This window comes from Hemibagrus wyckioides, linkage group LG06 (assembly GCF_019097595.1).
Source record: "Hemibagrus wyckioides isolate EC202008001 linkage group LG06, SWU_Hwy_1.0, whole genome shotgun sequence".
Classification (NCBI taxonomy): Eukaryota; Metazoa; Chordata; class Actinopteri; order Siluriformes; family Bagridae; genus Hemibagrus; species Hemibagrus wyckioides.
Genome location: NC_080715.1, coordinates 13,233,543 through 13,259,544, shown reverse-complemented (window position 1 = coordinate 13,259,544; position 26,002 = coordinate 13,233,543). Strand labels below are relative to the sequence as shown.

At 42.3% G+C, this 26,002-nt stretch overlaps 1 protein-coding gene across 5 annotated transcripts in view; it reads right to left on the bottom strand.

Moving 5' to 3' along the window:
• pard3bb (par-3 family cell polarity regulator beta b) overlaps positions 1-26,002 on the bottom strand; it is a 268,913-nt gene that overhangs the window by 201,027 nt on the left and 41,884 nt on the right. For all 5 annotated transcript variants that reach the window (XM_058392331.1, XM_058392335.1, XM_058392332.1 and 2 more), the window contains exon 4: positions 4,512-4,716. In XM_058392331.1, the coding sequence (XP_058248314.1) occupies positions 4,512-4,716 (205 nt within the window). The remainder of the gene's footprint in view (positions 1-4,511; positions 4,717-26,002) is intronic.

Below are 26,002 nucleotides of genomic sequence, written 5' to 3'. Positions count from 1 at the left end.
TCATCATGCAGCAAGATGGCAACTCAAAACACGTTGCCAAAACACCACACTTCATCAGCTGAAAAAAAAACTGGAAGGATTTATAATGGCTAAGTCAATCACCAGAACTCACCCAGAGCTGAGCATGAGGAGGCAGGAGTTGAGGGTTGTTTTCTTTCTTTCACAGTCTTCGAAGGGCTAAGCCATGCCATTAGTGAGAGTTACAAAAGATACAGGAATGGTTTTGTCAGAAGTCATTTTGTTCTAGCTAACATCTCTGTGTCTTGATCAATCACAGCTCATTCAAGAGATACGAGCCACAGGTTCCATGAGCTCACTCGCTCTGCGTGTTTGCTTATAAACTGATACAACCCAGACAACTCTACCGCTTTCTGTACAACCTCTGTTCAGCCTTCATTCCAACCAAAACTCATAGTTTTTTAAAAATAAAAAACGCCACTACGAGACAGCGTCCTTTATAACAAATTAACACTCGCCCTGGGGTTAACACACACCGACAGTGGGATCAAACACAGGGCAGGATGCGACGGAAGATACCCAATGGCATCTTTACAAGTGGTTAAGACTCCGGGATGTTGATCGGATGATATAAAGCTGCCACCGTTCGGCCCTTGAGCAAGACCCCCAACCCCCAGTGCTCCAGGGGTGCTACATCATAGCTGACCCTGCGATCTGACCCCAACCCTCCAAGGATGGGATATGCGAAGAAAGAATTTCACTGCGCAGTAATGTACACTACCAGTCAAGAGTCTGGACACACCTTCTAATTCCATGGTCTTTCCTGATGTTTATTTCTTTCTACATTGTAAAACAATGCTGAAGGCGGCCGAAATACACAATAATGTCGTTTGAACAGTTGATATTGAGATATGTCTGCTACTGATGCTCTGTAAAGCCTTCATAACGGCTCTAATCTGAGGTGCTGTTAATTGGTGATTTCTGAGGCTGGTCACTCTAAATGAACTTCTCCTCTGCAGCAGAGGTCAGTTTTGGTCTTGCTTTCCTGGGATGGTCTTCATGTGAGCCAGTTTCATCATGGTGCTTGATGGGTTTTGCAAATGCACTTGACAATACTGTTCTTGCAAGAACTGTTCCAGAACACCTGACCTTCGTGTCTTAAAATAACAACTGACTGTTTTTGTTGTCATTACATATGGATTACTTAAGTCCATGTGTGTTATTTCATAGTTTTGAAATCTCCAGTATTGTTCTAGAATGTAGAAAATAAATCCCTAAACAAAAAACACTGAATTAAAAGGTGTGTCCAAACTTTTGACTGGTAGTGTATATGTGCCAAATAAACTTCTTAAACTTGAACACAATCCTCAACTTTACCTCCAATGTTTCAGCAAAACTCTCACCCGAGCCTGCCATCCACCCCAGCACACACACTACTCTCTGGCAGGAGACTCTTCAAAAAGGTGAAATTGATTTTTTCCTCTTTGTGGCTTTCTGCTTTGCGAACTAATTGAAGTAATAAAACAAACCAGTAAAGCATAAAATAGTATTAGCGCACTGGTTTCATTGCAGGGATTTCATGGGTCATCATGGAGCTCAATGAACGGGGAGGACACAGGCCCGTGCCGGGACTGCAGACACACAAATTCCTCCTGTGTTCATGGTTGGCTGGATGCTGAGCATTCACTCACTCCACAGTGATAATCCACTTAGTGAGGCCGTATCGGTGAGCAATGAGAGGCGGCCTCAGGGAAATTCCAGCACATCAAACAAACAGGGTGTGTGTGTGTGTGTGTGTGAGAGAGAGAGAATTAGGTTGATATTCATATATCTGGATATGAAGATAACATCTACAGATGATATCACTTGTCAAAATAGCACTTGAATTCTAAGCTCTACTGGATTTAACCCTCATTCTTTATATTTACAGGAAGGTGTATGATCATTTCTTAGATACATTTTGATTCTTAAAGGATTCCAGTCTTTCTACAGTGCACACCGGCTTCTAATAAAAAAGCTATTTTAACTGAAAAGCATCAACATTACCAAACGTTTCTTATGTAAAACATCCTTTTCTTAAATATAAATACAATATATAATTATTTTTAAATATAAAATCCACCATCAATCACAATACTCAAAGGGATATTTTTATCAACAATACTCAATTCACCATCTTCTGATGGATTTCCAGTATGATAATGCACCAGGTCACAAGCAAAAGCTGTCTCAAACTTGTTTTATGAGCATGACAATGAGTTCAAATGTTCTTCACTGGCCTTCACAAGCAGTCACAAGCGCTGAATCCGACAGTACACCTCTGAGGTGTGTTAGATCAGAAGATTCACAGCGGGAAAGTATGAAAAATGTATGAAAAATCTACAGGAACTGCACGATGAAATCATATGAGCCAGAATCTGAAAGGAACGTTTCTAACATTTTGTGGAATTCATACAATTTAGGTTCTTTTGAGAGCAAAGAAAAACCCTGAAAAGTATTAAAATAGTGTTCCTAAAAAAAAGTGCTCAGTGAGTGTAATGTTTTAGAAGCAAGTGGTTATACTGCATAAATACACCGATCAGGCATAACATTATGAGCACTGCCAGGTGAAGTGAATAACACTGATTATCTCCTCATCATGGCACCTGTTAGTAGGTGGGATATATTAGGCAGCAAGTGAACATTTTGTCCTCAAAGTTGATGTGTTAGAAGCAGGAAAAATGGACAAGCGTAAGGATTTGAGTGAGTTTGACGAAGGGCCAAATTGTGATGGCTAGACCACTGGATCAGAGCATCTCCAAAACTGCAGCTCTTGTGGGGTGTTCCCGGTCTGCAGTGGTCAAAAGTGGTGCAAGGAAGGAACAGGGGTGACAGGGTCATGGGAGGCCAAGGTTCATTGATGCACGTGGAGAGTGAAGGCTGACCCGTGTGGTCCGATCCAACAGACCAGCTACTGTTGCTCAGATTGCTGAAGTAGTTAATGCTGGTTCTGATAGAAAGGTGTCAGAATACACAGTGCATGACGGGTCAGGGCTGTTTTGGCAGCAAAAGGGGGACCAACACAATATTAGGCAGGTGTTCATAATGTTATGCCTGTTCAGTGTATATATTATAGTGATCAAAAACTGAAGATGACCTCATGTATTACCTCATCATGCCTCTGAGATTCAAACAGGTATGTCTATAGAAATAGTGTGTGTGCTGTTTCAATTTTGGAAATAAAAATGGATATCAATATCAGCGTCAATGATGCACATCTGTTTAATCAAATCATTAAGAATGTGAGATATAGAATTACAAGCTCAACTTATACCATATATCCTAGGATTGATCGAGTGTGTGTGTGTGTGTGTATGTGTGTGTGTATACATGATCTCTCCTTCCCCGCATACCACAGAACTCTGTACGTCATACAGACATGACAAACTGCCGTGGCAAATGTAAAAGAGAAAAAATATTACTCAGTCAGCCGACACCTCCGCTTTGTTGCAGAAACGGGAGAAACTGGAGGGAATGTCTGGCTTGCAATAAAAAAAAAAAAAAATAAAAAAAAACCACTGGCCAAGACATTAAACATGGTTACAAGTCCCTGTCTGCTATTACTTTAAACATAAGGAGGGGTTTTTACAAGGCAACCTGAAGAGCAGGACAGAAACGCAACACCTCACACAGAGCCACGTCTCCTTCACCTTCAACCTTCACCGAGTTCGGATTGGGCTACACGCCGTGTCCTACCTCCAACAAGCTATACGGCGTTGGGGGATGTCGCCACATGTTTTTTGCATTGCCTATGACATTTATAAGCCTGTGGCATAAGATGGTGCTTTGAGGTCAAATGAGACACATGCTCAAAAATTTACCGCAGCCAAGCCTATTAAATAAAAAAAACCCTGACAGAGAAATCAGATCGCTTAAATTATTAGCTGTTTTCACTGCTGCCGCTACTCGATAATAGGGCTTGCGTGTAAAACGTGGCTCCGACCCTCGCCTCTGTGAAAGATGGGATTAGTATAGTATAGCACGTCCCATATGCTGCAACAGGATGATGCAGATAGTACATTTACCCTAACATGACAGCAAAACAAATCAGAGTCACACAATTACGCCTGAGGAGTCTGGGACACAGAGAGAGAGAGAGAGAGAGAGAGAGAGAGAGAGAGGAAATTTACATCTTAACACAACACCATGTTCCTTCTATTACCAATCTCATTATCCTCCAAACTTTAAAGCAATGAGAATCTGTCATTACATTCCTCATTAACTTCTAAACAAAGAACCAGTCAAAGATGCCTGCTAAACATCGACACTTATAAATGAGGCTCTTGCGGCAGGCCAGACCGCCGATGGAATTTTAAACCGAGACGATTTTTTACGTCAGAGACACAGCTGTATCGGAGAAATCCTTCAAGCTATGACAATCCAGTCTGCTCTTTCTCTAAAGATGAGACCGAACTTTTTCATACATATTTCTTTTTTTATGTGAGCTGCGATGGCATTATAAAAATGACTCCACTATCTGAAAATCTGAATTTATGCTTATGTAGGGAACATACTGGCTTTCAGGGCGGAGGAGTTGACTTCGATCTCCCCTCCTCGGATCGGCTGGAAACAGACCAGCTCGGCGTCGTAGGGTTCAGGGCTCGGCTGTCCTGGAGCACCGGCGCCGTTTGTGCTAACGTTAACAACGCCGATGCTGCTGTTCCCGGGACTCGCCGCTCCCCTCTGCTGGGCTTCTTGTTCTTCGTACACTGCGATCAGCTATCAGAGAGAGAGAGAGAGAGAGGGAGAAAGAGAGAGAGAGAGAGAAACACTTAGTACAAATACACACACAGTGTTCACAAGCATGTGCTACTTCACACACTGAAACTAACACTCGCTCACTGTACATCGAGAGCTGAGAAACATGAGGGAATTCTAGACACTTCCAACAGACCGAGAGAGAAGGAGAGTCAGGCTTTGGTGAGCTACATGATATTTTTTATTTACGTTGTTTAATATGTTTTTTAGCACTTAGCAATCTACTTAAACATCTCTTTGCTTCATTGGAAATGACAAGTACAGTGGAACCTCGGCATATGAATTTAATTCGTTCTGGAGGCGAGGTCTTAAGGCGGAAATTTGTATTGCGAAACAAATTTTCTCATAAAAAATAACGTTGTTGTTGATCTTTCGGCTGCTCCCTACGTGTGCGAGTGGACCAACTAGTCCACACAACAACTTGCCACAGGTTTTACGCCGGATGCCCTTCCTGACACAACCCTCCCATTTTTATCCGGGCTTGGGACCAGCATTGCATCCAGCAGCTGGGGTTTGGGCATTGGCTGGGAATCGAACCCGGGCCTTTCAGATAAAAAATAATGTAAATACAGATAATGCGTTCCAGCCACCCAAAAATATTAGCAATATGTCCAATATGGAGCGTATGTAAACTGTTTGGCTGTTTACACAGAACTGACCCAGGTCAAGCATTCCATGTCAAGGGTCCTCATAAGAAGTCGTGCCACCAAGCTTGGGCTAAAAATAGAACAGACCACTCACGCCACCAATCTGTTAACAAAAAAAAAAAAACGCATGAAAAATCATGTAGCTTTTGAATGAATGCCGAAGGCAATGTTGGTATTGAGGGTTGACTCTTTCAAAATAGCTTTCGCTGACTGAAACTCGCTTCGCTTGGCTTTCCACCGACATTTTGAACAGCTCCCAAACATACGCTCAACTCAGCCAGGGTTCGGTTCCTGATTCGAAAATGCTTGGTTATGCCAATGTAAATTTCTTACAAAATTTCAATTCCTAAGGCAAAAATTCGTAAGGGAGGGCATTCGTATGCCGAGGTTTCGCTGTATAACTAGAAGGATATGCAGATGTAAACCCATTCTACTATACAAAGAGCAAGCTGGTCAGTTTCTCACAGACGAACATAAATAGCACTTCTGTCATATTCTCAGCTATTTATACAAAAATATACAGCATGGTCGCTATAACCAGCTATAAATTTGCTCATTAGTAGCACTAAGTTAGTTATCTAGGTCAGCATGCAGACTGTGATTGCAAAGTCTTCCTCTTAACGACTTGTATATCTGATAAATTCTAAAAAGTGCAAAATAATTCATTTATCCCAGATAACCAATTTGACCCAGATATTAATGTGCATACACAATAAGATATGAATTTAAAAGTAATGTAAAATGTTCTATTCCTTTCCAAATAAAAAAAAAAAGGTTTTAGAAAAAGCTTAAGTAAGGTTCTTTTCTGAGCCGGTTTCCTTAAGTGCACCTTCTGGAACAGAGCACTATAAAAGATGTTTAAGGAGAACAACATGGCCGTGTGTGTGTTTAATCTCAGTGTGTGGTGAGGTCCATCAGAAGACCGCACACACACTCTTACACACACACACACACAGAGTATACAGTGTTATATAAAGGAAATCCAGGCCATTTCACAGAGTAACCGAGTCTACATTTAAGTGTACGTGTGTGTGTGTGTGTGTGTGTGTGTGTGTGTGTGTATGTATGTATGTATAGGTACCACATATGGATGTACAAACATCAATACAGAGAAAGAGGAGTTCGCCAGCAAAGCCAGAGGCTCCCTGCCTGCAAGGCCAAGAACGAACAAAACGACAACATGGAATTATCTAAATAAAATACTAACTGGAGTAGAGGGTGGGTGAAGTGTGACAAAGGGGGAGTTCATGCACTAGGAAAAAAAAGTGATGAAGTGCTGCAGAGAGTCTGAGAATGAGAGAGAGAGAGAGAGAGAGAAAGAGAGAGAGAGAGAAAGAGAGAGAGGGGTGAAAGAGGGAGGGAGACAGAAGCCTAATGACAAAAGCACTTGGCAAACCATCTATTCATTATCTTCCCCTCTGCTTCATCTTCATTTAACAACCTTCTTTTCATGTGTCACAGGCAATCGTAACACGGCCCTCCGTCTATTCTTTCTCCAGCCAGCCCCCAGCCCATCATTCCATCCATCCATCCATTCAGTCCAATTCTGATCATTTTCCTTTATTAGACTTTACATGTTAAAGGTATAGAAAGAATGAAAGCAAGTGAGAGAGTGTGTGTGTGTGTGTGTGCGTGAGTGAGAGAGAGAGAGGGGGGGGGAGGAGGGGGGGGCGAGAGCGAGAGAGAGAGCGAGAGGAAGAGGGGGGGGGGCGAGAGCGAGAGAGGGGGGGCGGGGGGAGAGAAAGGTAGGAAGGGGGGGCGAGAGAGAGAGCGAGAGGAAGAGGGGGGGTAGGAAGAGAGAGAGAGAGAGAGAGAGAGAGAGAGAGAGAGAAAGAGGGAGAGAGAGAGAGATGAGCTGGGATATGATGTGTGAAACGATAGTGATTTATTCAGAAAGGTAGGAGAGGACTTGCAGCACTTCCTCCATGCCGCGGCGAGGAGGAAGCGTGGAGCAGTACAAATGTCATTAATCAGCACCGGCGGAGGAAGAGAAAGCGAGGGATAGAAGCAAAGCCAGAGTGAGAGTGATGGAAATGTCTGGCAAGTCGGCCAGATCTAACGTCGCCGTTCAGCTTTATTCAGGATTCACTGCTCTGACAGTACAATAAAGCGGATATAGAATTCAGCTCACATTGCAGTACGAGCACAAACAGTACGGTGTGACAGATTAAACAGTTAGGTGTATCGTCAGTGCATTTAAGGCAAATCACAGCTGCTTTGAATTTCAGAATTCAAACAAGCCCGGCCTTCGGGGTCCCGGTCCCGGTTCTCTGTGCTCATTCGCTTTTAGCTTCAAATTGCCGCACGACGAAGTAGGATTTTTTGTCCTTTGTTGTCATAAAATAAAAATAAAATACTAACTCATTTTTAATTGCTTCATACAAAATCTGGAAACATTCCTGATGCTAAATATGAAATATTTCAACCTACAAATACAATTCAGCTATAACACATGTTATTTCTGGTTAAGACGTGTACCCTGTACTGTAACATGCACAATCGATCAAAATATCCGTCTACCACAGCACCATGATCTGTTCGGCTCTCACGTCGTCCTCCTTTACCGTCACTCTTGCTATTTTTAAAAAGAGTACTCGGTGATCTATATTAGCAGTACAGTAACAGTAACCTTTCTGTTAATAGCCATCCAAGTAGCCGCTGCCACACATGCAGGACTATTCAACTCCTTCACTTATTTTAGCCCTAAAACGAATCTGAAATGATGAAACAGCGGCTGTTTCAAACATGAAAAATGAATGAACACTCGATGTTTTCCTTACATATGGCTAGATCTCGTCTTGATTTTTTGGATGTCGGTGGTCGTTTTATTGGCAGCTGCTGGAACGCGGAGATCTGGTTTTAACAAGTGCGCTATTTTTCTTCCTGAACTGCACTGTAATGGCTTTTAACAAAACTTTGTACAAAAGTTAGGAAATATTAGTCTTTGTAGGAACTAAAGAGAGCGGCATTGTTTTTCAGACTGTAATTAGGATACAGAAAGAGTGATTAAGGTCGCGTGCCTCTAGTAATGGCCAGCTCAATAAAGCAAGTCGTTTAATCGAGGCCATTTTATCAGTGTGCCAGCCTTGTACATGAACTCTCTCTCACCCATACACACAGCCAGAACAAATCTCTGCTGTGTTTTACATTAATGAACCGTCGCCTTTTTGTTCATCGACCCAACCGGAGCCTGGACCAGACTGAGAAAAACACACACCCCCACCCATGCAGACACACCTGTAAACCTCACAGTGGCATCACACATCACAGGGATCCAATACTCGGAGCACTTGGACACGAAAATTGGATCAATAGCCGGTTATCAAGAGGAGCTGCTAGACAGGGTAAGTGGCAATGTTGTACTCCGCTCCTCATTCAACTTCTGAATAAACGCCTGGGTGCCGCTCAGACATGCCTTATATTCGTCAACCTGGGAGGCGTCACGGTTCGGATTTACAGAATTTCGGAGAACGCGAGCTCGTCGATATCCGATTTAGCAGGAGCTGGAGTGGCATGGTCCTGCTGCAGTGCTTAATGACTGTTATTTCTGCAGGCTGTAGAGGTGTTAATTAGCATGGATGACAAGGTAAAAATTGCAGGAAGACCAAGATGGAGAGATCTCGTTATATAGACTGCTGCACAAGGGCCAGCTCGCGCGCGCGCGCGCACACACACACACACACACACACACGTCTCGATGGTTAAATTACATCTGACAAAGGAATCAGAACCTGTCAAGCACAATAACACAGCTAGTTCTATTAGTCAAGAAAGATGACGGACGAAAAAGGGAGCAAAGAGACAGAGAGAGAAACATGTACGAGTCGGAGTGAGTGCGTTTTCCACCTCGTCCACATTCACCACTTTTCTCCACTCTCATTTCCTGCACCAGCTGCTTTTAGATGGCAGGAATCTGTGAAAAACTCACCTCTTGCCATTAACATTAGTAAAATAATGCTTTAATACACCAAATGCACCAGGTGCTTTGGGAAAAAAAAGTGAAAATGACACACTACAGCCACAATGTTCATCAGAGTGGATTCATCAGCCAATAGAAGAAAAAAAAACAACAACAAAAACACACAAACCTACACATCATTCATAACTGTGTTCAAGCCAGCTATGCATGGAAAATCTGGGCTCTCATGCCCTTTATTAAAGATTTCTATAGTCGGGAGTTGAGATCCGTTTTCTCAGAAAGCATAGGACAAAATTATTCATTAAAACATCACAGTGCTAAAAAGTCATATACAGGAATAAACAGAGTCTCTGGTATAGTTGTGAATATGCTAGGAGCAACGGCAAAACTTGAAGGAAAGCTCGCGCTCATTAGCGACATAAGCCGAGCTGAGCGATTTCCTTTAATCGCAGGTCAATCTGACATGGAGAACATGTTATCTCAGTCTGCTTTAGAACTCGGTGGAGATTTTCTATTGGGATCAGATGATAAAGTGTGACTGCTGAAATCACACAGTATAAAACAGGCTTAAGGGAGATGGAGAGAGAGAAAAAAACTAATCTGGGAATAATCTAATTCATCTCTTTGGAAACGTCTTAAAACTTTAGCTTAGGGTGAAGTTCGTGTCGGCACAAGGACACACTTAATGAACAGTACACTTTTTTCTGTGAAGAGACAAGGCTAGCTTAAAAACTATATGACTGTATATAGTTGTATAGTGCAGTATAGAAGTTATATATGAAGCAAAAATGGAAAAAAAAAACACCATTTACATATAGTCTTTTTTGCATGAACTGAATGAAGGTGCCATGAAGGTGCCATGAAGATGCAATGAAGGTGCAATGAAGGGAGCTGGTGGGTCAAGTGGTTAAGGCTCTGGGTCGTTGACCAGAAGATCGGGGGTCTGTTGGACCCTAGAGCAAGTTAGCAGTTAACCCTCTCTGCTCCAGGGGCGCTGTATCATGCCTGACCCTGCGCTCTGACCCCAACCTCCATGAATGGGATATGCAAAGAAAGAATTTCACTGTTCAGTAATGTATATGTGACAAATAAAGTCTATTTCTAATGACACATTGGAGAATCTATAAAAACTCGAAGACTAATGTAGGCTTACACAAATGTTACTGTGGGAACAAAAGGAAGCATTTCAAATGAGAAATGCAAAGCAGTCCAGGAAGTAATATAAAAAACAAAGTAAGTGCAAAGAAAAAACAGATATGGTGTAAAGAGATGCAATCCTGTGCAGAAGGAAGTGAAGTCCGTCACCGAGGAGCATTACGAGCATGCCTGCGTCTGAGACAAGGACATGAGCTGCTGTTTAGTTCTAGAGTTCTGGAGAGGGAATGCAAATAACGTTGTACAGAGATAGGAAAGTAGAGACCTTTAACTGTGCTTCAACAGAAAGGCAATAGCGTGACCTCAGTTGGGAGGTTGTGTTACACAATCTTGCCATCTAGCCTCACATTCAGTAGAATGTCTGGTATTTTTCATCACTGAGCATGGTCAAAAACTGCCTAATTTCATAAAAAGAGCCCTTTTTGATTGACAGTGTAAACGACTAACCACAGACCTTTCTCTCTACCCTGTCAGCGAACATGTCACTAACATGTCACCGTGTTTGACAGCTTATTTTTCTCTTTGGAAGCCAGTGCACTAAGAGCCAATCAAACGACACACTTCAAAAGATCCTGATCCTTATAGTTGGAAAAGTTTATGTGGTTCGTGGTTGGAACATCTTTCATCATCCGTTACGACTCATCTTTAACCAAAAATAAATAAATAAATGCCTACCACTAAACCAGGTTTTTTTTTTTTTTTTTTTGAAGAATGTCCTTGGGAAATTTTCCAAATCCCACGCCTCACCTCCCCGCCTTATCGACACATGATACCTCGAGTAATTTGGGATACTTCCTATTGACCAGGAGAGGCAAAGGGGGGGGGGATAAAAAACGAAAGTGAGAAACTAACCGAGTTAAGAGACCTTCTTCAGCGTAGGCAATCGTTTATAAACTCATTAAGCCACAGAGGAAATCATCAGTGACAAATTCCACTAATAAACAAGCTGAGAAGTCTCAGTGGAACAATTGAAGCAGCTCCAAAGAGGCTATAATGGCTGCTGAGCTTACAGAGACACGCACGGATCACACGGCACACAGGTACAAAACATCAAGCACCGGAAAGCTCCGAACGGTGAGACAATGAGACCGCACGCAAACACACAGAGGAACGTTTAGGAGGATAAAAAATGCCCACTGGAATGGCTATGACAGGTAAGTGATGAGAACAGAATGGTAGAACAGCTGCATGCACTGAGCCAGCAACTCACTGTACACCAGGAGTGAAGCGGCACGGACGGCAACCTACAACCGCTCTGCCACCATATTGGTAAGGATTAATACGCATGTTAGTATTTATATCAATTCACGCTCGGTGTGGCTCGCTAGTGTCTGTTCATTTCTCTGTCATGAATATTCACAAAGTTTTGGGGCACCTGCTGCTGTGACAGAACTAGCGCCTGAAATGTAATCTTGATGCCTTAAGTAGTTCAAAATAACTCCTGCGTAAAAGATAATCTGGGCTGTAGCTGCTGTGTCAGTCAAGCTGCTTCTTTCTGTGACTCACTAGTGAATGCTACTAAGTAAGGCTTACTTACCAACTAACTACAGCTTCAACGACTCTTAAAATGTTTTAAACGCCAGGATCCAATGAACTCATAGAAGACAGACTGGGACCTGAGATGAATTAAAATGTAGCCTACGTGCTGTATGAATCTGAAGTTTCATTGCAATAAACAGGAAAGAGAGAGAGAGGGAGAGAGAGAGAGAGAGACGGGTGGATGGATGGATGGATGGATGAGCAGACAGACGTGTGTGTGTGTGTGAGTGAGAGGTAGCGTGTGAATAAGTACAATTCTCAGACACACACAGTTACATAATGCTTTTGAGAGAGAGAGAGAGAGAGAGAGAGAGATGGATGCATGGATGGATGGATGGATGGGCAGATAGACAAACAGACAGAGTGTGAGTGAGTGAGTGAGAGAGAGTGAGAGAGAGAGACAGAGAGAGAGAGATAAGTAGATAGATGGATGCATGGATGGATGGACGGACGGGCAGACAGACAAACAGACAGAGTGTGAGTGAGTGAGTGAGTGAGTGAGTGAAAGAGAGGCGGGGGAGATAAATAGATACATGGATGGATGGATGTGCAGATAGACAGACAGAGTGTGTGTGTGTGTGTTAGTGAGATAAATAGACAGACGGATGGATGGATGGATGGATGGATAGATGGATGGATGGGCAGATAGACAGACAGTGTGTGAGTGTGTGTGTGTGTTAGTGTAAGAGAGAGAGAAAGAGAGAGAGAGAGAGAGAGGGGTAGTGTGTGATTAAGTATAAGTCAATGTCACATAAAAAAGCCCTGATCAATTCAGGCTATAATCAGCCACCGGCTGTCAAAACGTCTGTGATGTAACTGCAGTGTCGCAGTGGAGTCCGAATGAAATCTTTCAATTTAAGTTTCCTTCTTTTCACCTTGACTTTAAGATGCTGTAACATGACTAGTGATTATCAAACTGATAAAGCCTGAAGGTTTTCCCAGGCTGCCAGACATTTGTAATCAGATCCTGTGCAGTGTTACACTTGTTTACATCCTCACAGCCCTGAATCAGCACATCACTGAGACTCTGCTCAGACGGCTGGAACATCACCTGATCGCAGCAGGCTGGAAACAAATTTAGAAACAGTTTGATTCAGCTAGGAAGATGGAGAAAGTCTATGCGCTTCAGCATCAGTATTCACTAACGCATTGCGCTGTATGCAAATGCCAATGTGTGTGTGACTAAATTAAAAGGACACTATACTGACACGTCATGTGAAGCATCTGTTCATTGGAAAATGTATGACCAGATCCAGTCTAATTAAACTGCAGGAAAAAAAAGCCTATATTACCTCTCCTTAGCTTCTTTGCAAATTAAAACTTGGCACGGGGGGTGGGAGAGAGAGAGAGAGAGAGAGAGAGAGAGAGAGCGCTTTGGAGCTGTATCAAGAGAGCAGAGTGAAAAATCACTGCTCACTGCCAATCAGCAAACAATCTCATCACACTCCATCTCTTCATCACTTGGGTTTGCCCTTGTTTTCCACACTCAGCCTATAGCTCTGCTTTATGGTCTCACTCTCATTCCCCCGTCTGTCTGTCTGTCTGGTCTGTCTGTCTCTCCTCTCAGTCTGCAGCGTGGTGGAGTATTGAAGCTGCTCCTGCCTGTCGAGGTTCTGCTTGTTTAACACAGTGCCCCCAGAGTGTCGTAAACACATCAGCGTTAATGTGTGTGAAGTGGGGAGTGAAACACTGCAAGAGGAACGGCCAATCAGTGCCCCGGGGCTTCCACACGTTTGCACATCAGCCACTTTATGGAGACATGGGAGCGTGAGTATTTATGCATGGATGAGAGAGAGAAAGAGAGAGAGAGAGAGAGAGAGAGAGAGAGAGAGAGGGGATGAAATGCATAGCTGATGAGTGAGTGGCTGTGCTGGATACTAACAGGTATGTCTTTGTATGATTTGTAAAAACAAATATCCAGAGTATGGCTATTCCTGGATTAATCATCAGGTACATGTGTGAGTATGAATGAGTGAATCAGTAAGTGAATGAGTGATCAGAGTGATTGAGTGAGCAAAAGGGATTGAGTGAGTGAGTGAGCGAGTGAGTAAGTGAGTGAACAAGTGAGTGAGTGAGTGAGCAAGAGGGAATGAGTGAGTGAGTGAGCAAACAAAAGGGAGTGAGTGAGTGAGTGAGTGAGTGAGTGAGTAAACAAGTGAGAGTGAACAAAAGGGAGTGAGTGAGTGAGTGAAGTGAGTGAGTGAGTGAGTGAACAAGTGAGTGAGTGAACAAAAGGGAGTGAGTGAGTGAGTGAAGTGAGTGAGTGAGTGAGTGAACAAGTGAGTGAGTGAACAAAAGGGAGTGAGTGAGTGAACAAGTGAGTGAGTGAGTGAGTGAGTGAACAAGTGAGTGAGTGAACAAAAGGGAGTGAGTGAGTGAGTGAACAAGTGAGTGAGTGAACAAAAGGGAGTGAGTGAGTGAGTGAACAAGTGAGTGAGTGAGTGAGTGAACAAGTGAGTGAGTGAGTGAGTGAACAAAAGGGAGTGAGTGAACAAGTGAGTGAGTGAGTGAGTGAGTGAACAAGTGAGTGAGTGAACAAGTGAGTGAGTGAACAAGTGAGTGAGTGAGTGAGTGAGTGAGTGAACAAGTGAGTGAGAGTGAACAAGTGAGTGAGTGAACAAGTGAGTGAGTGAGTGAGTGAGTGAGTGAACAAGTGAGTGAGTGAGTGAGTGAACAAGTGAGTGAGTGAGTGAGTGAGTGAACAAGTGAGTGAGTGAGTGAGTGAGTGAACAAGTGAGTGAGTGAGTGAACGAGTGAGTGAGTGAGTGAGTGAACGAGTGAGTGAGTGAGTGAGTGAGTGAACAAGTGAGTGAGTGAGTGAGTGAACAAAAGGGAGTGAGTGAGTGAGTGAAGTGAGTGAGTGAGTGAGTGAACAAGTGAGTGAGTGAACAAAAGGGAGTGAGTGAGTGAACAAGTGAGTGAGTGAGTGAGTGAGTGAGTGAACAAGTGAGTGAGTGAACAAAAGGGAGTGAGTGAGTGAACAAGTGAGTGAGTGAACAAAAGGGAGTGAGTGAGTGAGTGAAGTGAGTGAGTGAGTGAGTGAACAAGTGAGTGAGTGAACAAAAGGGAGTGAGTGAGTGAACAAGTGAGTGAGTGAGTGAGTGAGTGAACAAAAGGGAGTGAGTGAGTGAGTGAGTGAGTGAACAAGTGAGTGAGTGAGTGAGTGAGTGAGTGAACAAGTGAGTGAGTGAGTGAGTGAACAAGTGAGTGAGTGAGTGAGTGAGTGAACAAGTGAGTGAGTGAACGAGTGAGTGAACAAGTGAGTGAGTGAACAAGTGAGTGAGTGAACAAGTGAGTGAGTGAACAAGTGAGTGAGTGAGTGAGTGAGTGAACAAGTGAGTGAGTGAGTGAGTGAACAAGTGAGTGAGTGAGTGAGTGAACAAGTGAGTGAGTGAGTGAGTGAGTGAGTGAGTGAACAAGTGAGTGAGTGAGTGAGTGAGTGAACAAGTGAGTGAGTGAGTGAGTGAGTGAGTGAACAAGTGAGTGAGTGAGTGAGTGAACAAGTGAGTGAGTGAGTGAGTGAGTGAGTGAATGAACAAAAGGGAGTGAGTGAACAAATAAGTGAGTGAGTGAGTGAGTGAACAAAAGGGAGTGAGTGAACAAATAAGTGAGTGAGTGAGTGAGTGAACAAGTCAGTGAGTGAACAAAAGGGAGTGAGTGAGTGAACAAACAAGTGAGTGAACAAATAAGTGAGTGAGTGAACGAGTGAGTGAACAAGTGAGTGAGTGAACAAGTGAGTGAGTGAACAAGTGAGTGAGTGAACAAGTGAGTGAGTGAGTGAGTGAGTGAACAAGTGAGTGAGTGAGTGAGTGAGTGAACAAGTGAGTGAGTGAGTGAGTGAACAAGTGAGTGAGTGAGTGAGTGAGTGAGTGAACAAGTGAGTGAGTGAACAAGTGAGTGAGTGAGTGAGTGAGTGAACAAGTGAGTGAGTGAGTGAGTGAGTGAGTGAACAAGTGAGTGAGTGAGTGAGTGAACAAGTGAGTGAGTGAGTGAGTGAGTGAGTGAGTGAACAAAAGGGAGTGAGTGAACAAATAAGTGAGTGAGTGAGTGAGTGAACAAAAGGGAGTGAGTGAACAAATAAGTGAGTGAGTGAGTGAGTGAACAAGTCAGTGAGTGAACAAAAGGGAGTGAGTGAGTGAGTGAACAAACAAGTGAGTGAACAAATAAGTGAGTGAGTGAACAAGCGAGTGAGTGAACAAAAGGGAGTGAGTGAACAAATAAGTGAGTGAGTGAGTGAACAAAAGGGAGTGAGTGAACAAATAAGTGAGTGAGTGAGTGAACAAAAGGGAGTGAGTGAACAAATAAGTGAGTGAGTGAACAAAAGGGAGTGAGTGAACAAATAAGTGAATAAGTTTACAGACTAGTTTTACTGGTTTGTTTTCATTTACACTTTCTTTACAAATCTGAAAGAGTTCTTAACCAGACTGAACCCACAGCAGGTTCCAGTACCAAAACAATCACTTCATGAAGAGCTCTAAAATATCAAAAGAACCCTTGAGGAACTCCGCAATCAAAAAGTAAATCAATCTATAATATAAAGTATCAATATAATCACAGCATGCTGTTTTAATGCCCCACATGATGGTCTTAGTAATAATGTCAACATTCTTGCTGAGCTTTCTGACAAATGATGAGTGTTCCTGCAGCCTGATGGATCAGACGTTTCTCATGACTTTGCACTGTGACTAGAGTTACAGTTCCACTCCTCGCTAATTAAACTGAACTGCAATCACTTTATAAAAATAATCTCATCAAAAGAACCCTGAGGTGTTTGGCTATGGGAGTAGGACTAATCACATAGCTATACACAACATACACTTACCCACGTAGCCAAATACTTTCCTAGCTGTCTCACTCTCTCTCTCACTGCTGAGGAGTTAAAGATCAGCCTGGTGCAGTTGTTACACACACACACACACACACACACACACACACACACACACAGATTTATGACCCAGACAACATGCTCGCAGCCAGCGCCCACAAACATCAATACAATACGTGTTCTTTTCATCCCCCTACTAATCAAATCGATTAGTGCTGATCCGTGCCCCCGCCCCCTCCCGCAATCAATGAAACATTCATCAAGCAAATGTGTTGTCATGCAGGTGCTCGTCGCCCACTCCTAAATATGCTTGTCCGATGGCGTGCGGTTGCTGGCATTAAGGAACCATGAATCAGGCCTGTGAGCTTTCCGTGGAGTCAGCATGCTGAGCAGAGAGACTGAATGGATTATGGACTGAAATGGTCAGCAGGAGCGCGGCCAGACCGACGCAGCAATGCTTCAATTAAATACATTCGGTTACAGCTCTTCAGCTGACAAATAGCCTAGAGTTTTAACTGTACAATTCCTTTTATTCGATGACGTTGCAAGTAGTTTAGTGATTTGTGGCGGATAAATCTGACTGCATGCAATAACCGTGCTTCAGATGGAAAAGTGTGTACCGTGGTAATACGTCTATACAGCCTACAAACCCGAGCTGCAGTAACTGCAGTAACAACCGAGAATAAAGTCTTTCATGCTCAGTTTTAGTGCTGTCAAAGATATTTTTAGTCTACAGCTAATTACATTGAGAATGGAACAGAGCAAGAGGCAGCTACAGGAAGACTTACATGGCAAGCCAGAACTTTCTAACTTCGTTCCGAGGTAAAGTTTCCTTTAGAAAAAGAGTCTTTGCTTTGCTACGGCTGAAGCATTTTTAACCCTTTAACTACAAAAGCATCTTATCAAGTTTCCAGGTACGGGACCGAACACGCATCCAGGCTGGATGACGCACAGCACCACAGATGCACATGGCATGGAGGACTGCTCATGTCCCATAAACCCCCTCTCTACATCGTGACTCATATAATCCAGCGTGCTTCAACAGAAAAGTCTGAATCAGCTATTAGCATACCAGAGTAATTCTAACCATAATTTCATGAAGATCATAATACTGACTAATTCACAGCACTAAATGCCTGGGTAACTCAGGACATATTAAACTCAAAGACTGCTTTAAAGGAATGCATGCACAGGAGAACTGCAAGAAAAAGCTCGTGAAGAGGAAAAACACTAGCTTTACATTAAGTCAGGTCAGCGTTTACATTAAGAAAGCAAGGACACACATCTGTAGCACATATGCATCAGTAGCTCAGTCCCAAAACTAAATCTGTCATCAGAACCTGAATCATTAGAAACACACCACAGCAACAGCAGAACCATTTTATGTCTTAAGATGGAGAACACATGCAGACGTGAGTGTGTGTGTTGCATTTCTATGATTTATCATACAGCTATTCCACACAAAAATGGTCTTTTCACGTGTGCGTATGTGATCCAGAGTGCTTGTGTTCTTGGCACACAGCCACTGACGAAGGAGTCTGAAGTTCCATGAGTGTCCCACAGAAAAGAAAAATAAAGCGAACACTACATTGTATGTTGGAATGGCTGATGAAAAGCTGTTGATTTACATGGAGTATTATTGTCCGATAAAAAACAACAGCAGTACAGTGTGCCAAGAGTCCACTCCTCAAACTCGCACATTTTTGGCTGGAGGAATTTTACATGCAGCATCCAGTTACAAACAACAACAAGGGTCATCCAACACGTTTCCCACACAACGAGCGAAGTCCACAGAGATTGCAGTGAGAAAGTGAAAAACTCCAAACTCCAGACCGACTCGGCTAAAGGAAGTGAACAATAGGCTACAATTTACATTTTGGCATTTGGCATTTTCAGAATGACTTACATTTTTTAATTCGTGTTTTTATTCAACTGTGGAATTGAGAGTTAAAAGCCTTGCTCAGGGGCTCAGCAGTGGCAGCTTGGTGGACCTGGGATTCAAACCCACAACCTTCCAATCAGTAGTCGACTGCCTTAACCACTAAGCTACCACATTCCCACAAATATAGAAATGAAGCACTAGATGCTATGCACAAAATGTGATAAACCAGTTATTTATATAATGACCTTGTCAAAAGAGTATCAAGTCTCCCCATCCCTGCTGCTGACCAGTACCCCATAACATGATGCTGCCACCACCATGCTTCATCACAGGGACAGCACTACCAGTTAAAAGTAACTGGTTTCACCAAACACTGGTAAGTGCTTGGAGTTCAGTCCAGAGACCAGACAATCTTTTTCCTCGTGCTCTTAGTCTATAATTAAATAAAATAAAATAAAATAAAATAAAATGTAATTAAATATAATAATATAAATAACATACTTTAGTTTTTGATTTACAGATAATACTTTTGATAATAAATTTACAAAAAAATATAGAAAAAATGAAATAAAAATGCATTTATAGGTTACTGTGCATAAAAAATCCAACTTTAATCCATCTATGACACAGAGTGTGCAGAAACTGAAGTGGTCTGAATATTTTATATTCTGTGCATTGTTTGAGATTTTTGCCGGTTGCTACCAGTTGCTTTTCTTCAAATATTGGACCTGTCTTTCTTCTATATAAGGCGTTAAAAATGCTTTCGGACACAAGAAATGAGTCTCAGCATATAAAACTAACAACAATACAGGAATAACCAGAAGCAAAACCCACACTAAATATACAACCTGCCCCTCACGAAGCACAGATTGACAGCACCCCCTAGCTTTTACAGCAGTCTACTGCATCACCTCACTCACTGTCTCTCACTCAGTCATGCACACACACACAGCATTACTGCTCTGATATACACTCTTCTTGAGGACAGGAGTGTAGACAGGTGTGTATTCTGCTGCTCTGAAAACAAACAAGACTCTTACATCTTCCTACAGAGCATAATCTCTCTCACTGACCACAGCATAACACAAACAACTTTTTTTTGAGATTATTGAAAGGGACATTGACAATTTTAAATGCTACGCCTACACATATATCTAGCCCTGACCTTAACCACAGTAAGCAAAAGCAAAACTTTTGACCTTATTTTTTGCTTTTAGTTATTTTCCTTGTGAAGGGGGGGGGGTCAGCCAAATATACTCACAAGGTCAAAACTGCTGGACAAATCAAAAACAAGTCAAAGAGATTAAAAACACTGAGGAAAAATACATTTTGTTCCCCTCAGACTATTTTTAATGAAAGTCCTTCGTTGTTCTAGGTAAGCTATTAGATCGCTAGAACAGGCCCAGAAATTATGGACATATGACGAATTAATAATCCAGTGCAAGTCTGTAAAACAGGCAGTTATAACAAAACATCAGAGCAACAGGCTTGCATTGAAGATATGAGGTGTGTGTAAAACACGTGAAAAGTTGCGTGATCATGTACACATAGTGAAGATTCATACCAAAAAAAAAAATTCGCTTTCGATGCTTTTAAAACTGCGTAAATTCACTGTGACGCGTTCTTGTAAGGAAATCGAAGGAAGTCTTGTAGATCTTTTATCTCTGCAGGTAAAATCTCAGACAGGCTTGAGGACGTTTTCTTTTTACCGGAGACATGGTCTAGAACTTAGCATGGTCCATTACTTAAGAAAATGCAACAATTTCACTGTTTTGTGAAAATAAATAAATAACCCTATTTTCTATTTCTATTTTCTGACACAGTAATGGAGCGGGCATAAAAACAGGAAGTTACTGCACAATGAACACAAATACATTTTCTGGACTCATTTCTGCAGGTTCTTTTATGGGAGTTAAAATGTCAATCTTTCTAGACAAAAACTAACTGAGACGAGACTAAAATCCCAAAGATAATGGCAATAATTCCATTTCGTGTAAAACTAATCCAGTGTGAATAAGGCTAGAGTTATACTACACTGAAATCACTCCAATTAATAATTATATTCATGTAAAACAGAGCGCTTTAAACACTGGGAATTCAACTATAAAACATAACCCTTTTCCCCTCGATTCCCTTCACGCTCCATGTGTATTAGCATAGTAAGTCACAACAGCTGTTTGTTTTCTCCTACAGACAGCCCTTCAGTGATGAGACAGGACTGAGACATCTTCATTTATTAAGAAAGACATGGATGGGAAAAGAGATCCCTTCTCTCTATTTTCATTTAACATTATCTCTCATCACCAAAACACACTTCTCTGTAGCAGCAATCACCACTTGATATGCTTCAGACTGGGTTTCTGGGGGTTAGCTACATCATACTCACGACCATCTCCTCCCCTAGTGCTGACTCCTGGACACAGAGGTCAAGAAAACTGGAAGATGCAAATCAGCAAGGAAATCTTTTCGAGTGGCCACTTGTACGACAGGTGGTAAGGGGAAGTCAACGAGGGCAGAGTAAAAACAAATTATAGTGCTGTGATGGATGTAAGACAGAAAGGAGAGTCGCAGTGGATGGGAGAGACATAAAACATTAGTGCTTGGTGGATAGGTAAGACACAGTCATGGTGAAGAGCTTGCACCTGGGAGCATCACATTTAGTTCTCCTAATCACCTCATTCAGAGAGCACAGAGCAACATTAACCTACTTCTACTCAGAAATGCAGAACATTTTTAACAAGTGTCACAATCAGGACATAAAATGCGACCATGCAACTCTCCTGTTTTCGATGCGATATCCACATAAAAGCTCTGAAACCTCGCCAATTCCGGGTTCATTTACAGTTTACAAGTCCTTCTAAACCCCAGATCACCTGTGCAACTTGTAAACCTGAATCCTGCACTGCACACAATCACGTGCATTGATTTATTATTCCAGCTCATGTTTAGCGAGTACAAGTATTTACTTATTCGTTACTTCAATGATCAATGGATTGGATGAAACCTTTCGGTGAAGATGCTCACTTCTACCCAAAATACGTCCGTGGTTTTGAGGTGCAGTCGTGAATGGCCTTCTTCAATATCATATTGTGAAGCTGGAAACAAAATTAAAACCAATTAGGTCACTCAGCAGGGGCATTTCTCTCCACACTCTGGCTGCACCATCGTTCTCAAACCGCAGGCTACCACTTCCAGGTGGACCGGTGATCTGTGTTTGAACAGCACCAGGGTCCAAAAGCATGTTTCCCCACACAATCATTCATAGCCAACACCAGCCGGTGAGGAAAAAGCACAGGTAGGTATGTTAGTGAGATATTTCCAGACAATTTGCTTAATTTAGCTGATTTTGTCAAATCTGCTATATATAGATCTGCTAATCCCAGGCACACAAGCTAATACATGCTCACATACACTAGATATCCAAAAGTATGTGGACACCTGATCATCATTTCCATATGTGGTTTGTCCTCAAACCTCTGCCACAAAGATGGAAGCATACAAAGTCTTGAGTGTCAATGGCCCTTGACTTTAACCTCATTGAACACTTCTGGGATGAACTTCCTGATGACATCAGTGCCTGACCTCACTAATGTATGGCTGAATGGACACACATCTCAAAACCTAAAAGGAAAAAGACTTCCCGTAAGAGGCAAAAAGAACACCGCCCATGGTTTTAGATTAAGCACATATGAGTGACATGGTCAGGTGTCCACATACTTTTTGGCCATATACTGCATTTCGAAGGCTTTTCTTAAACAAACATGACTCCTGGCTAGTGTGCGAGACCTCAGGAGAGAGAAGAGGTGTGTCTGGGTCAGTGAGTTGACTGATCTATAAGCAGTCGATCGATTTGCTGTAGGCTCGCTAGGCTTAATCTGTCAATGAACATGAAAAATACAGACGAGCTTAACATCTATATCCTCAAAACTGCCAATCACTTAGACTCGATTGAGTGCTCCCTCTTTCTCTCAGCTTGTTTTTTTTTCCCCTCCTACCCTTCATAAACATATTAGCAGACATTTATTTAATGTACACAGACAAATGAAGGGGTGGGGGAAGCAGGGTTTTGTTAATTTGGTAACACAAATCAGTGTGTAGGCTTGACTCTGCTCTTCACCCTTTGAGATTAACTATTCAGCTGAGGTAAAGCAATTAACACAGCGCATTAGGTAGCGCTATCGATCTACTACACTTCAACCCTATCAGCACTACTAATCAGCCATCCATTCCACTGACATTTTCAATACACCTGACATTTTCAACACACCATACACCTAACCTGTTTACGCTTCTCGGTCCTCTGGAAAAATCACCTGCCAAAATCTTATTCGGAAACAGACAAAGAACCTGCAGCGGCATAGCCTGTCCATTCCTCCTAAACAAAAAACACATCATCTCAATGCGATCCATCAACGCCTGTTACATTTCCTGGCTTCCTTCTCAGCCCTGATATATATTTCTTCCTTCTTGATTTGCTTCCCTTAAGTAATCTCGCTCTCATGCTTATGTTCTGGCAGAGATTCCTGCCGTACTGTTTTTGCAGCTCACAGTAGAAGACGACGAGGAGCAGAAATGGAGCCGTGAGCTCGGGCTTGCCTGCTAGCTGTTGTATATTACTGATGTTGTTATTATTATTTATAAAGACTCATAAAGGCTGGGGGTAAACTGGCCATGAATCAGCGCAGCCCCGGAGGCACGGCGAGGCCCGACACCTCTTATTTCTCACACCTTACACAAACACAACCCATTTTCATTCATCATGCCGGCACAGCCACAGCACCACACACCCTTCTATAATTCTTGCCCTGCAGTTCCCCTCTGATATCCGCACGTCCCTCCAACCCTCGAAACCCCTCCGTTCCCTCGGCTCATGTGCCGGGTCGTAAGAAAACCGAACGTGTGATTAACCTGTACCTGGAGCAGCTCCCTAACCTGTATGACATGAGAGGCATGAAAGGGGTCCTTTCACTAGCTGCCCGAGATAAGTGCCTGAGGAAAATAGCCATGTTATTACAGCTCTGCTGCTTTATGCCACAGAGAAAGGGGCCTTATTAGCACACAAGACATTGAGATGTCTTTTCCTGCAGCCTGCTGGCTATTTTTCTTGATTATTCACTTTTTTTTTTCTTTTCATTTTCCTCTCGCACTCACTCTTTCAGAGCGACGAGGCTAAGCCATTAACCTAATGTAAGACAAGCCATCATGGGCAAAGCAACATTTACTATACAGAAACCTTGAAGGTTGCCAGACATTTGTCAGTTTTCAGCAAAATTATTTGTCCTGTAGCCTAGGTGCAAAGCAGGTCGAGTGTCTCTAAACCAAACGTGAAACTAGTTCAGAAGTACGGCTTGTGTATAAAACAAAATTCCAACTATGCTTACTTACTTTGTATTATACACCATTACATTAGACTAGATGACTTGATCACTAGATGTCTATTAAAACTGATCTGGCAACTTATGTATAAGCTACAAACTTTACATATGAATTAACATTATTTTGCAAAGATTTGCTTTAACATAAGCATTAACCAATCATGTTTAATTACCCCGATTATTCACATCAATCTACAAGAGGGCACTGGTGGCTCAGTGGTAGGTTTCTCACCTACCATGCAGAAGGCCCGGGTTCAATTCCCAGCCAATGCCCAAACCCCAGCCACTGGAGGAAGTGCTGGTCCCAAACCCGGATAAAATGGGAGGGTTTTGTCAGGAAGGGCATCCGGCATAAAACCTGTGCCAAGTTGTTGTGCGGTCCAGTTGGTCCACTGTGGTGACCCCTAATTGTATACATCTATCATGTTACCTTTATAACCCTAAAGAGGTAATTTACAAGACAGTCTCACAATAATAAAACCATGCACATGTAGTAATGTAGGTGTAATAGTGTAGTAGGTTTAGAGTTTTTAAATGCAGCCCAAAGTTTCTCTTAAACAAGCCATTGGAAAAAGTCAGAATCACTTTTGGAATTTAGTATAAAAGTTAGAAAAGATGTGAGTGAGAGCATTCCCAGTCTTAAAGTCTGTCCAACCATCAAGTCAGTCATATTAAAATTGGGAAGCTTATAGATTGATTTTTTTTACACCATGGTAGGGAACGGCAACACGGGTCTCTGTAAATTGGTTCTGCCGTTGCCTGTGGTTTGTGGCACAGGGAGATACGAGATACTAAATATGTACGCTAATAAAATGGCACACAGTCTCACAGTGGAGGCCGTAGGTTCATTTCTAACCTAAATGAAGCCCGGAAGAGTAAACGTCGCTTGGGTTCAGAAACCTAGGATGAAGATCCATATTGCCCTTCGGCATCAGTTCTGCATACCCGTGTTCAATAGCACAGAAGCGACCATAAAAATAAACTGAATCTTGATTCCAGAGGGTATCCTGGCTGACCATATGCATCACAGAAAAGACGAGCGAATAGTCGGTCAACAATTGAGTTTGAAGCCAGGCTTCAGCAGTTCCTCATCCATTTCCCCACTGGCACAAAGCCTACAGGCCAGACCCAGGCCAGGAAATATCTGCTTTTGAGACAACCCAGAGAAAGCTGATGCTGCAAAGATGCCTCATCTCTATGATCTCTATAATACATAATGCAACAACCTAAAAAAAAAATAAAAAATACAATCTTTCGGTTCAGAGTGTAATGATTCTGCAGTCAGGCATGGCTCCACAGTGTTCTGCTCACATCTGAATCATTTTTCAATCTTTATTTCAGGTTTAGTAGAACAGAACGGAGTTTTTTTTTTTGTTGATAAACTAAATCGTATATTGATTAAGAAGCTTTTCAGGCGGCAGGTGGCCTGTTTCTCTTCGCCGCATGGATAAAAGGTCAGAATTTCCTGCTCAGCTCAGCTTTTCACAAGCAGGTGAAAAATCATTTGTATCTCACATTGTACGCTTGTTTTTACTTTTAGAAAGCCTCAAAACTTCTCATCGAATGCACCGGAAACGGCGAAGGTGTCGCTTCAGACGGCTTTCGGCTATACTGTTACTAGTCAAGTGCCTCACATTTGCACTCAACATGCAGAGCAACAAATACGCTGAAAACACCATACAGCCAGAAACATTCAGCTGTTATAAAAAGTTAAAATTAAACCTCAAAATGACCCCCGCTAAGAGACGAGCAAATCAGGTATGCATTCTAGTACTTTGAAGGGATTTATAAAATAGTACAACTAAAGACATGCTAAATAATAACTAACAAAAAAATAAAAAAACAGAATATTTATTGATGTACTTATTCATGTAAAAGTTGTCACAGTAATAGAAGTCACCAGCT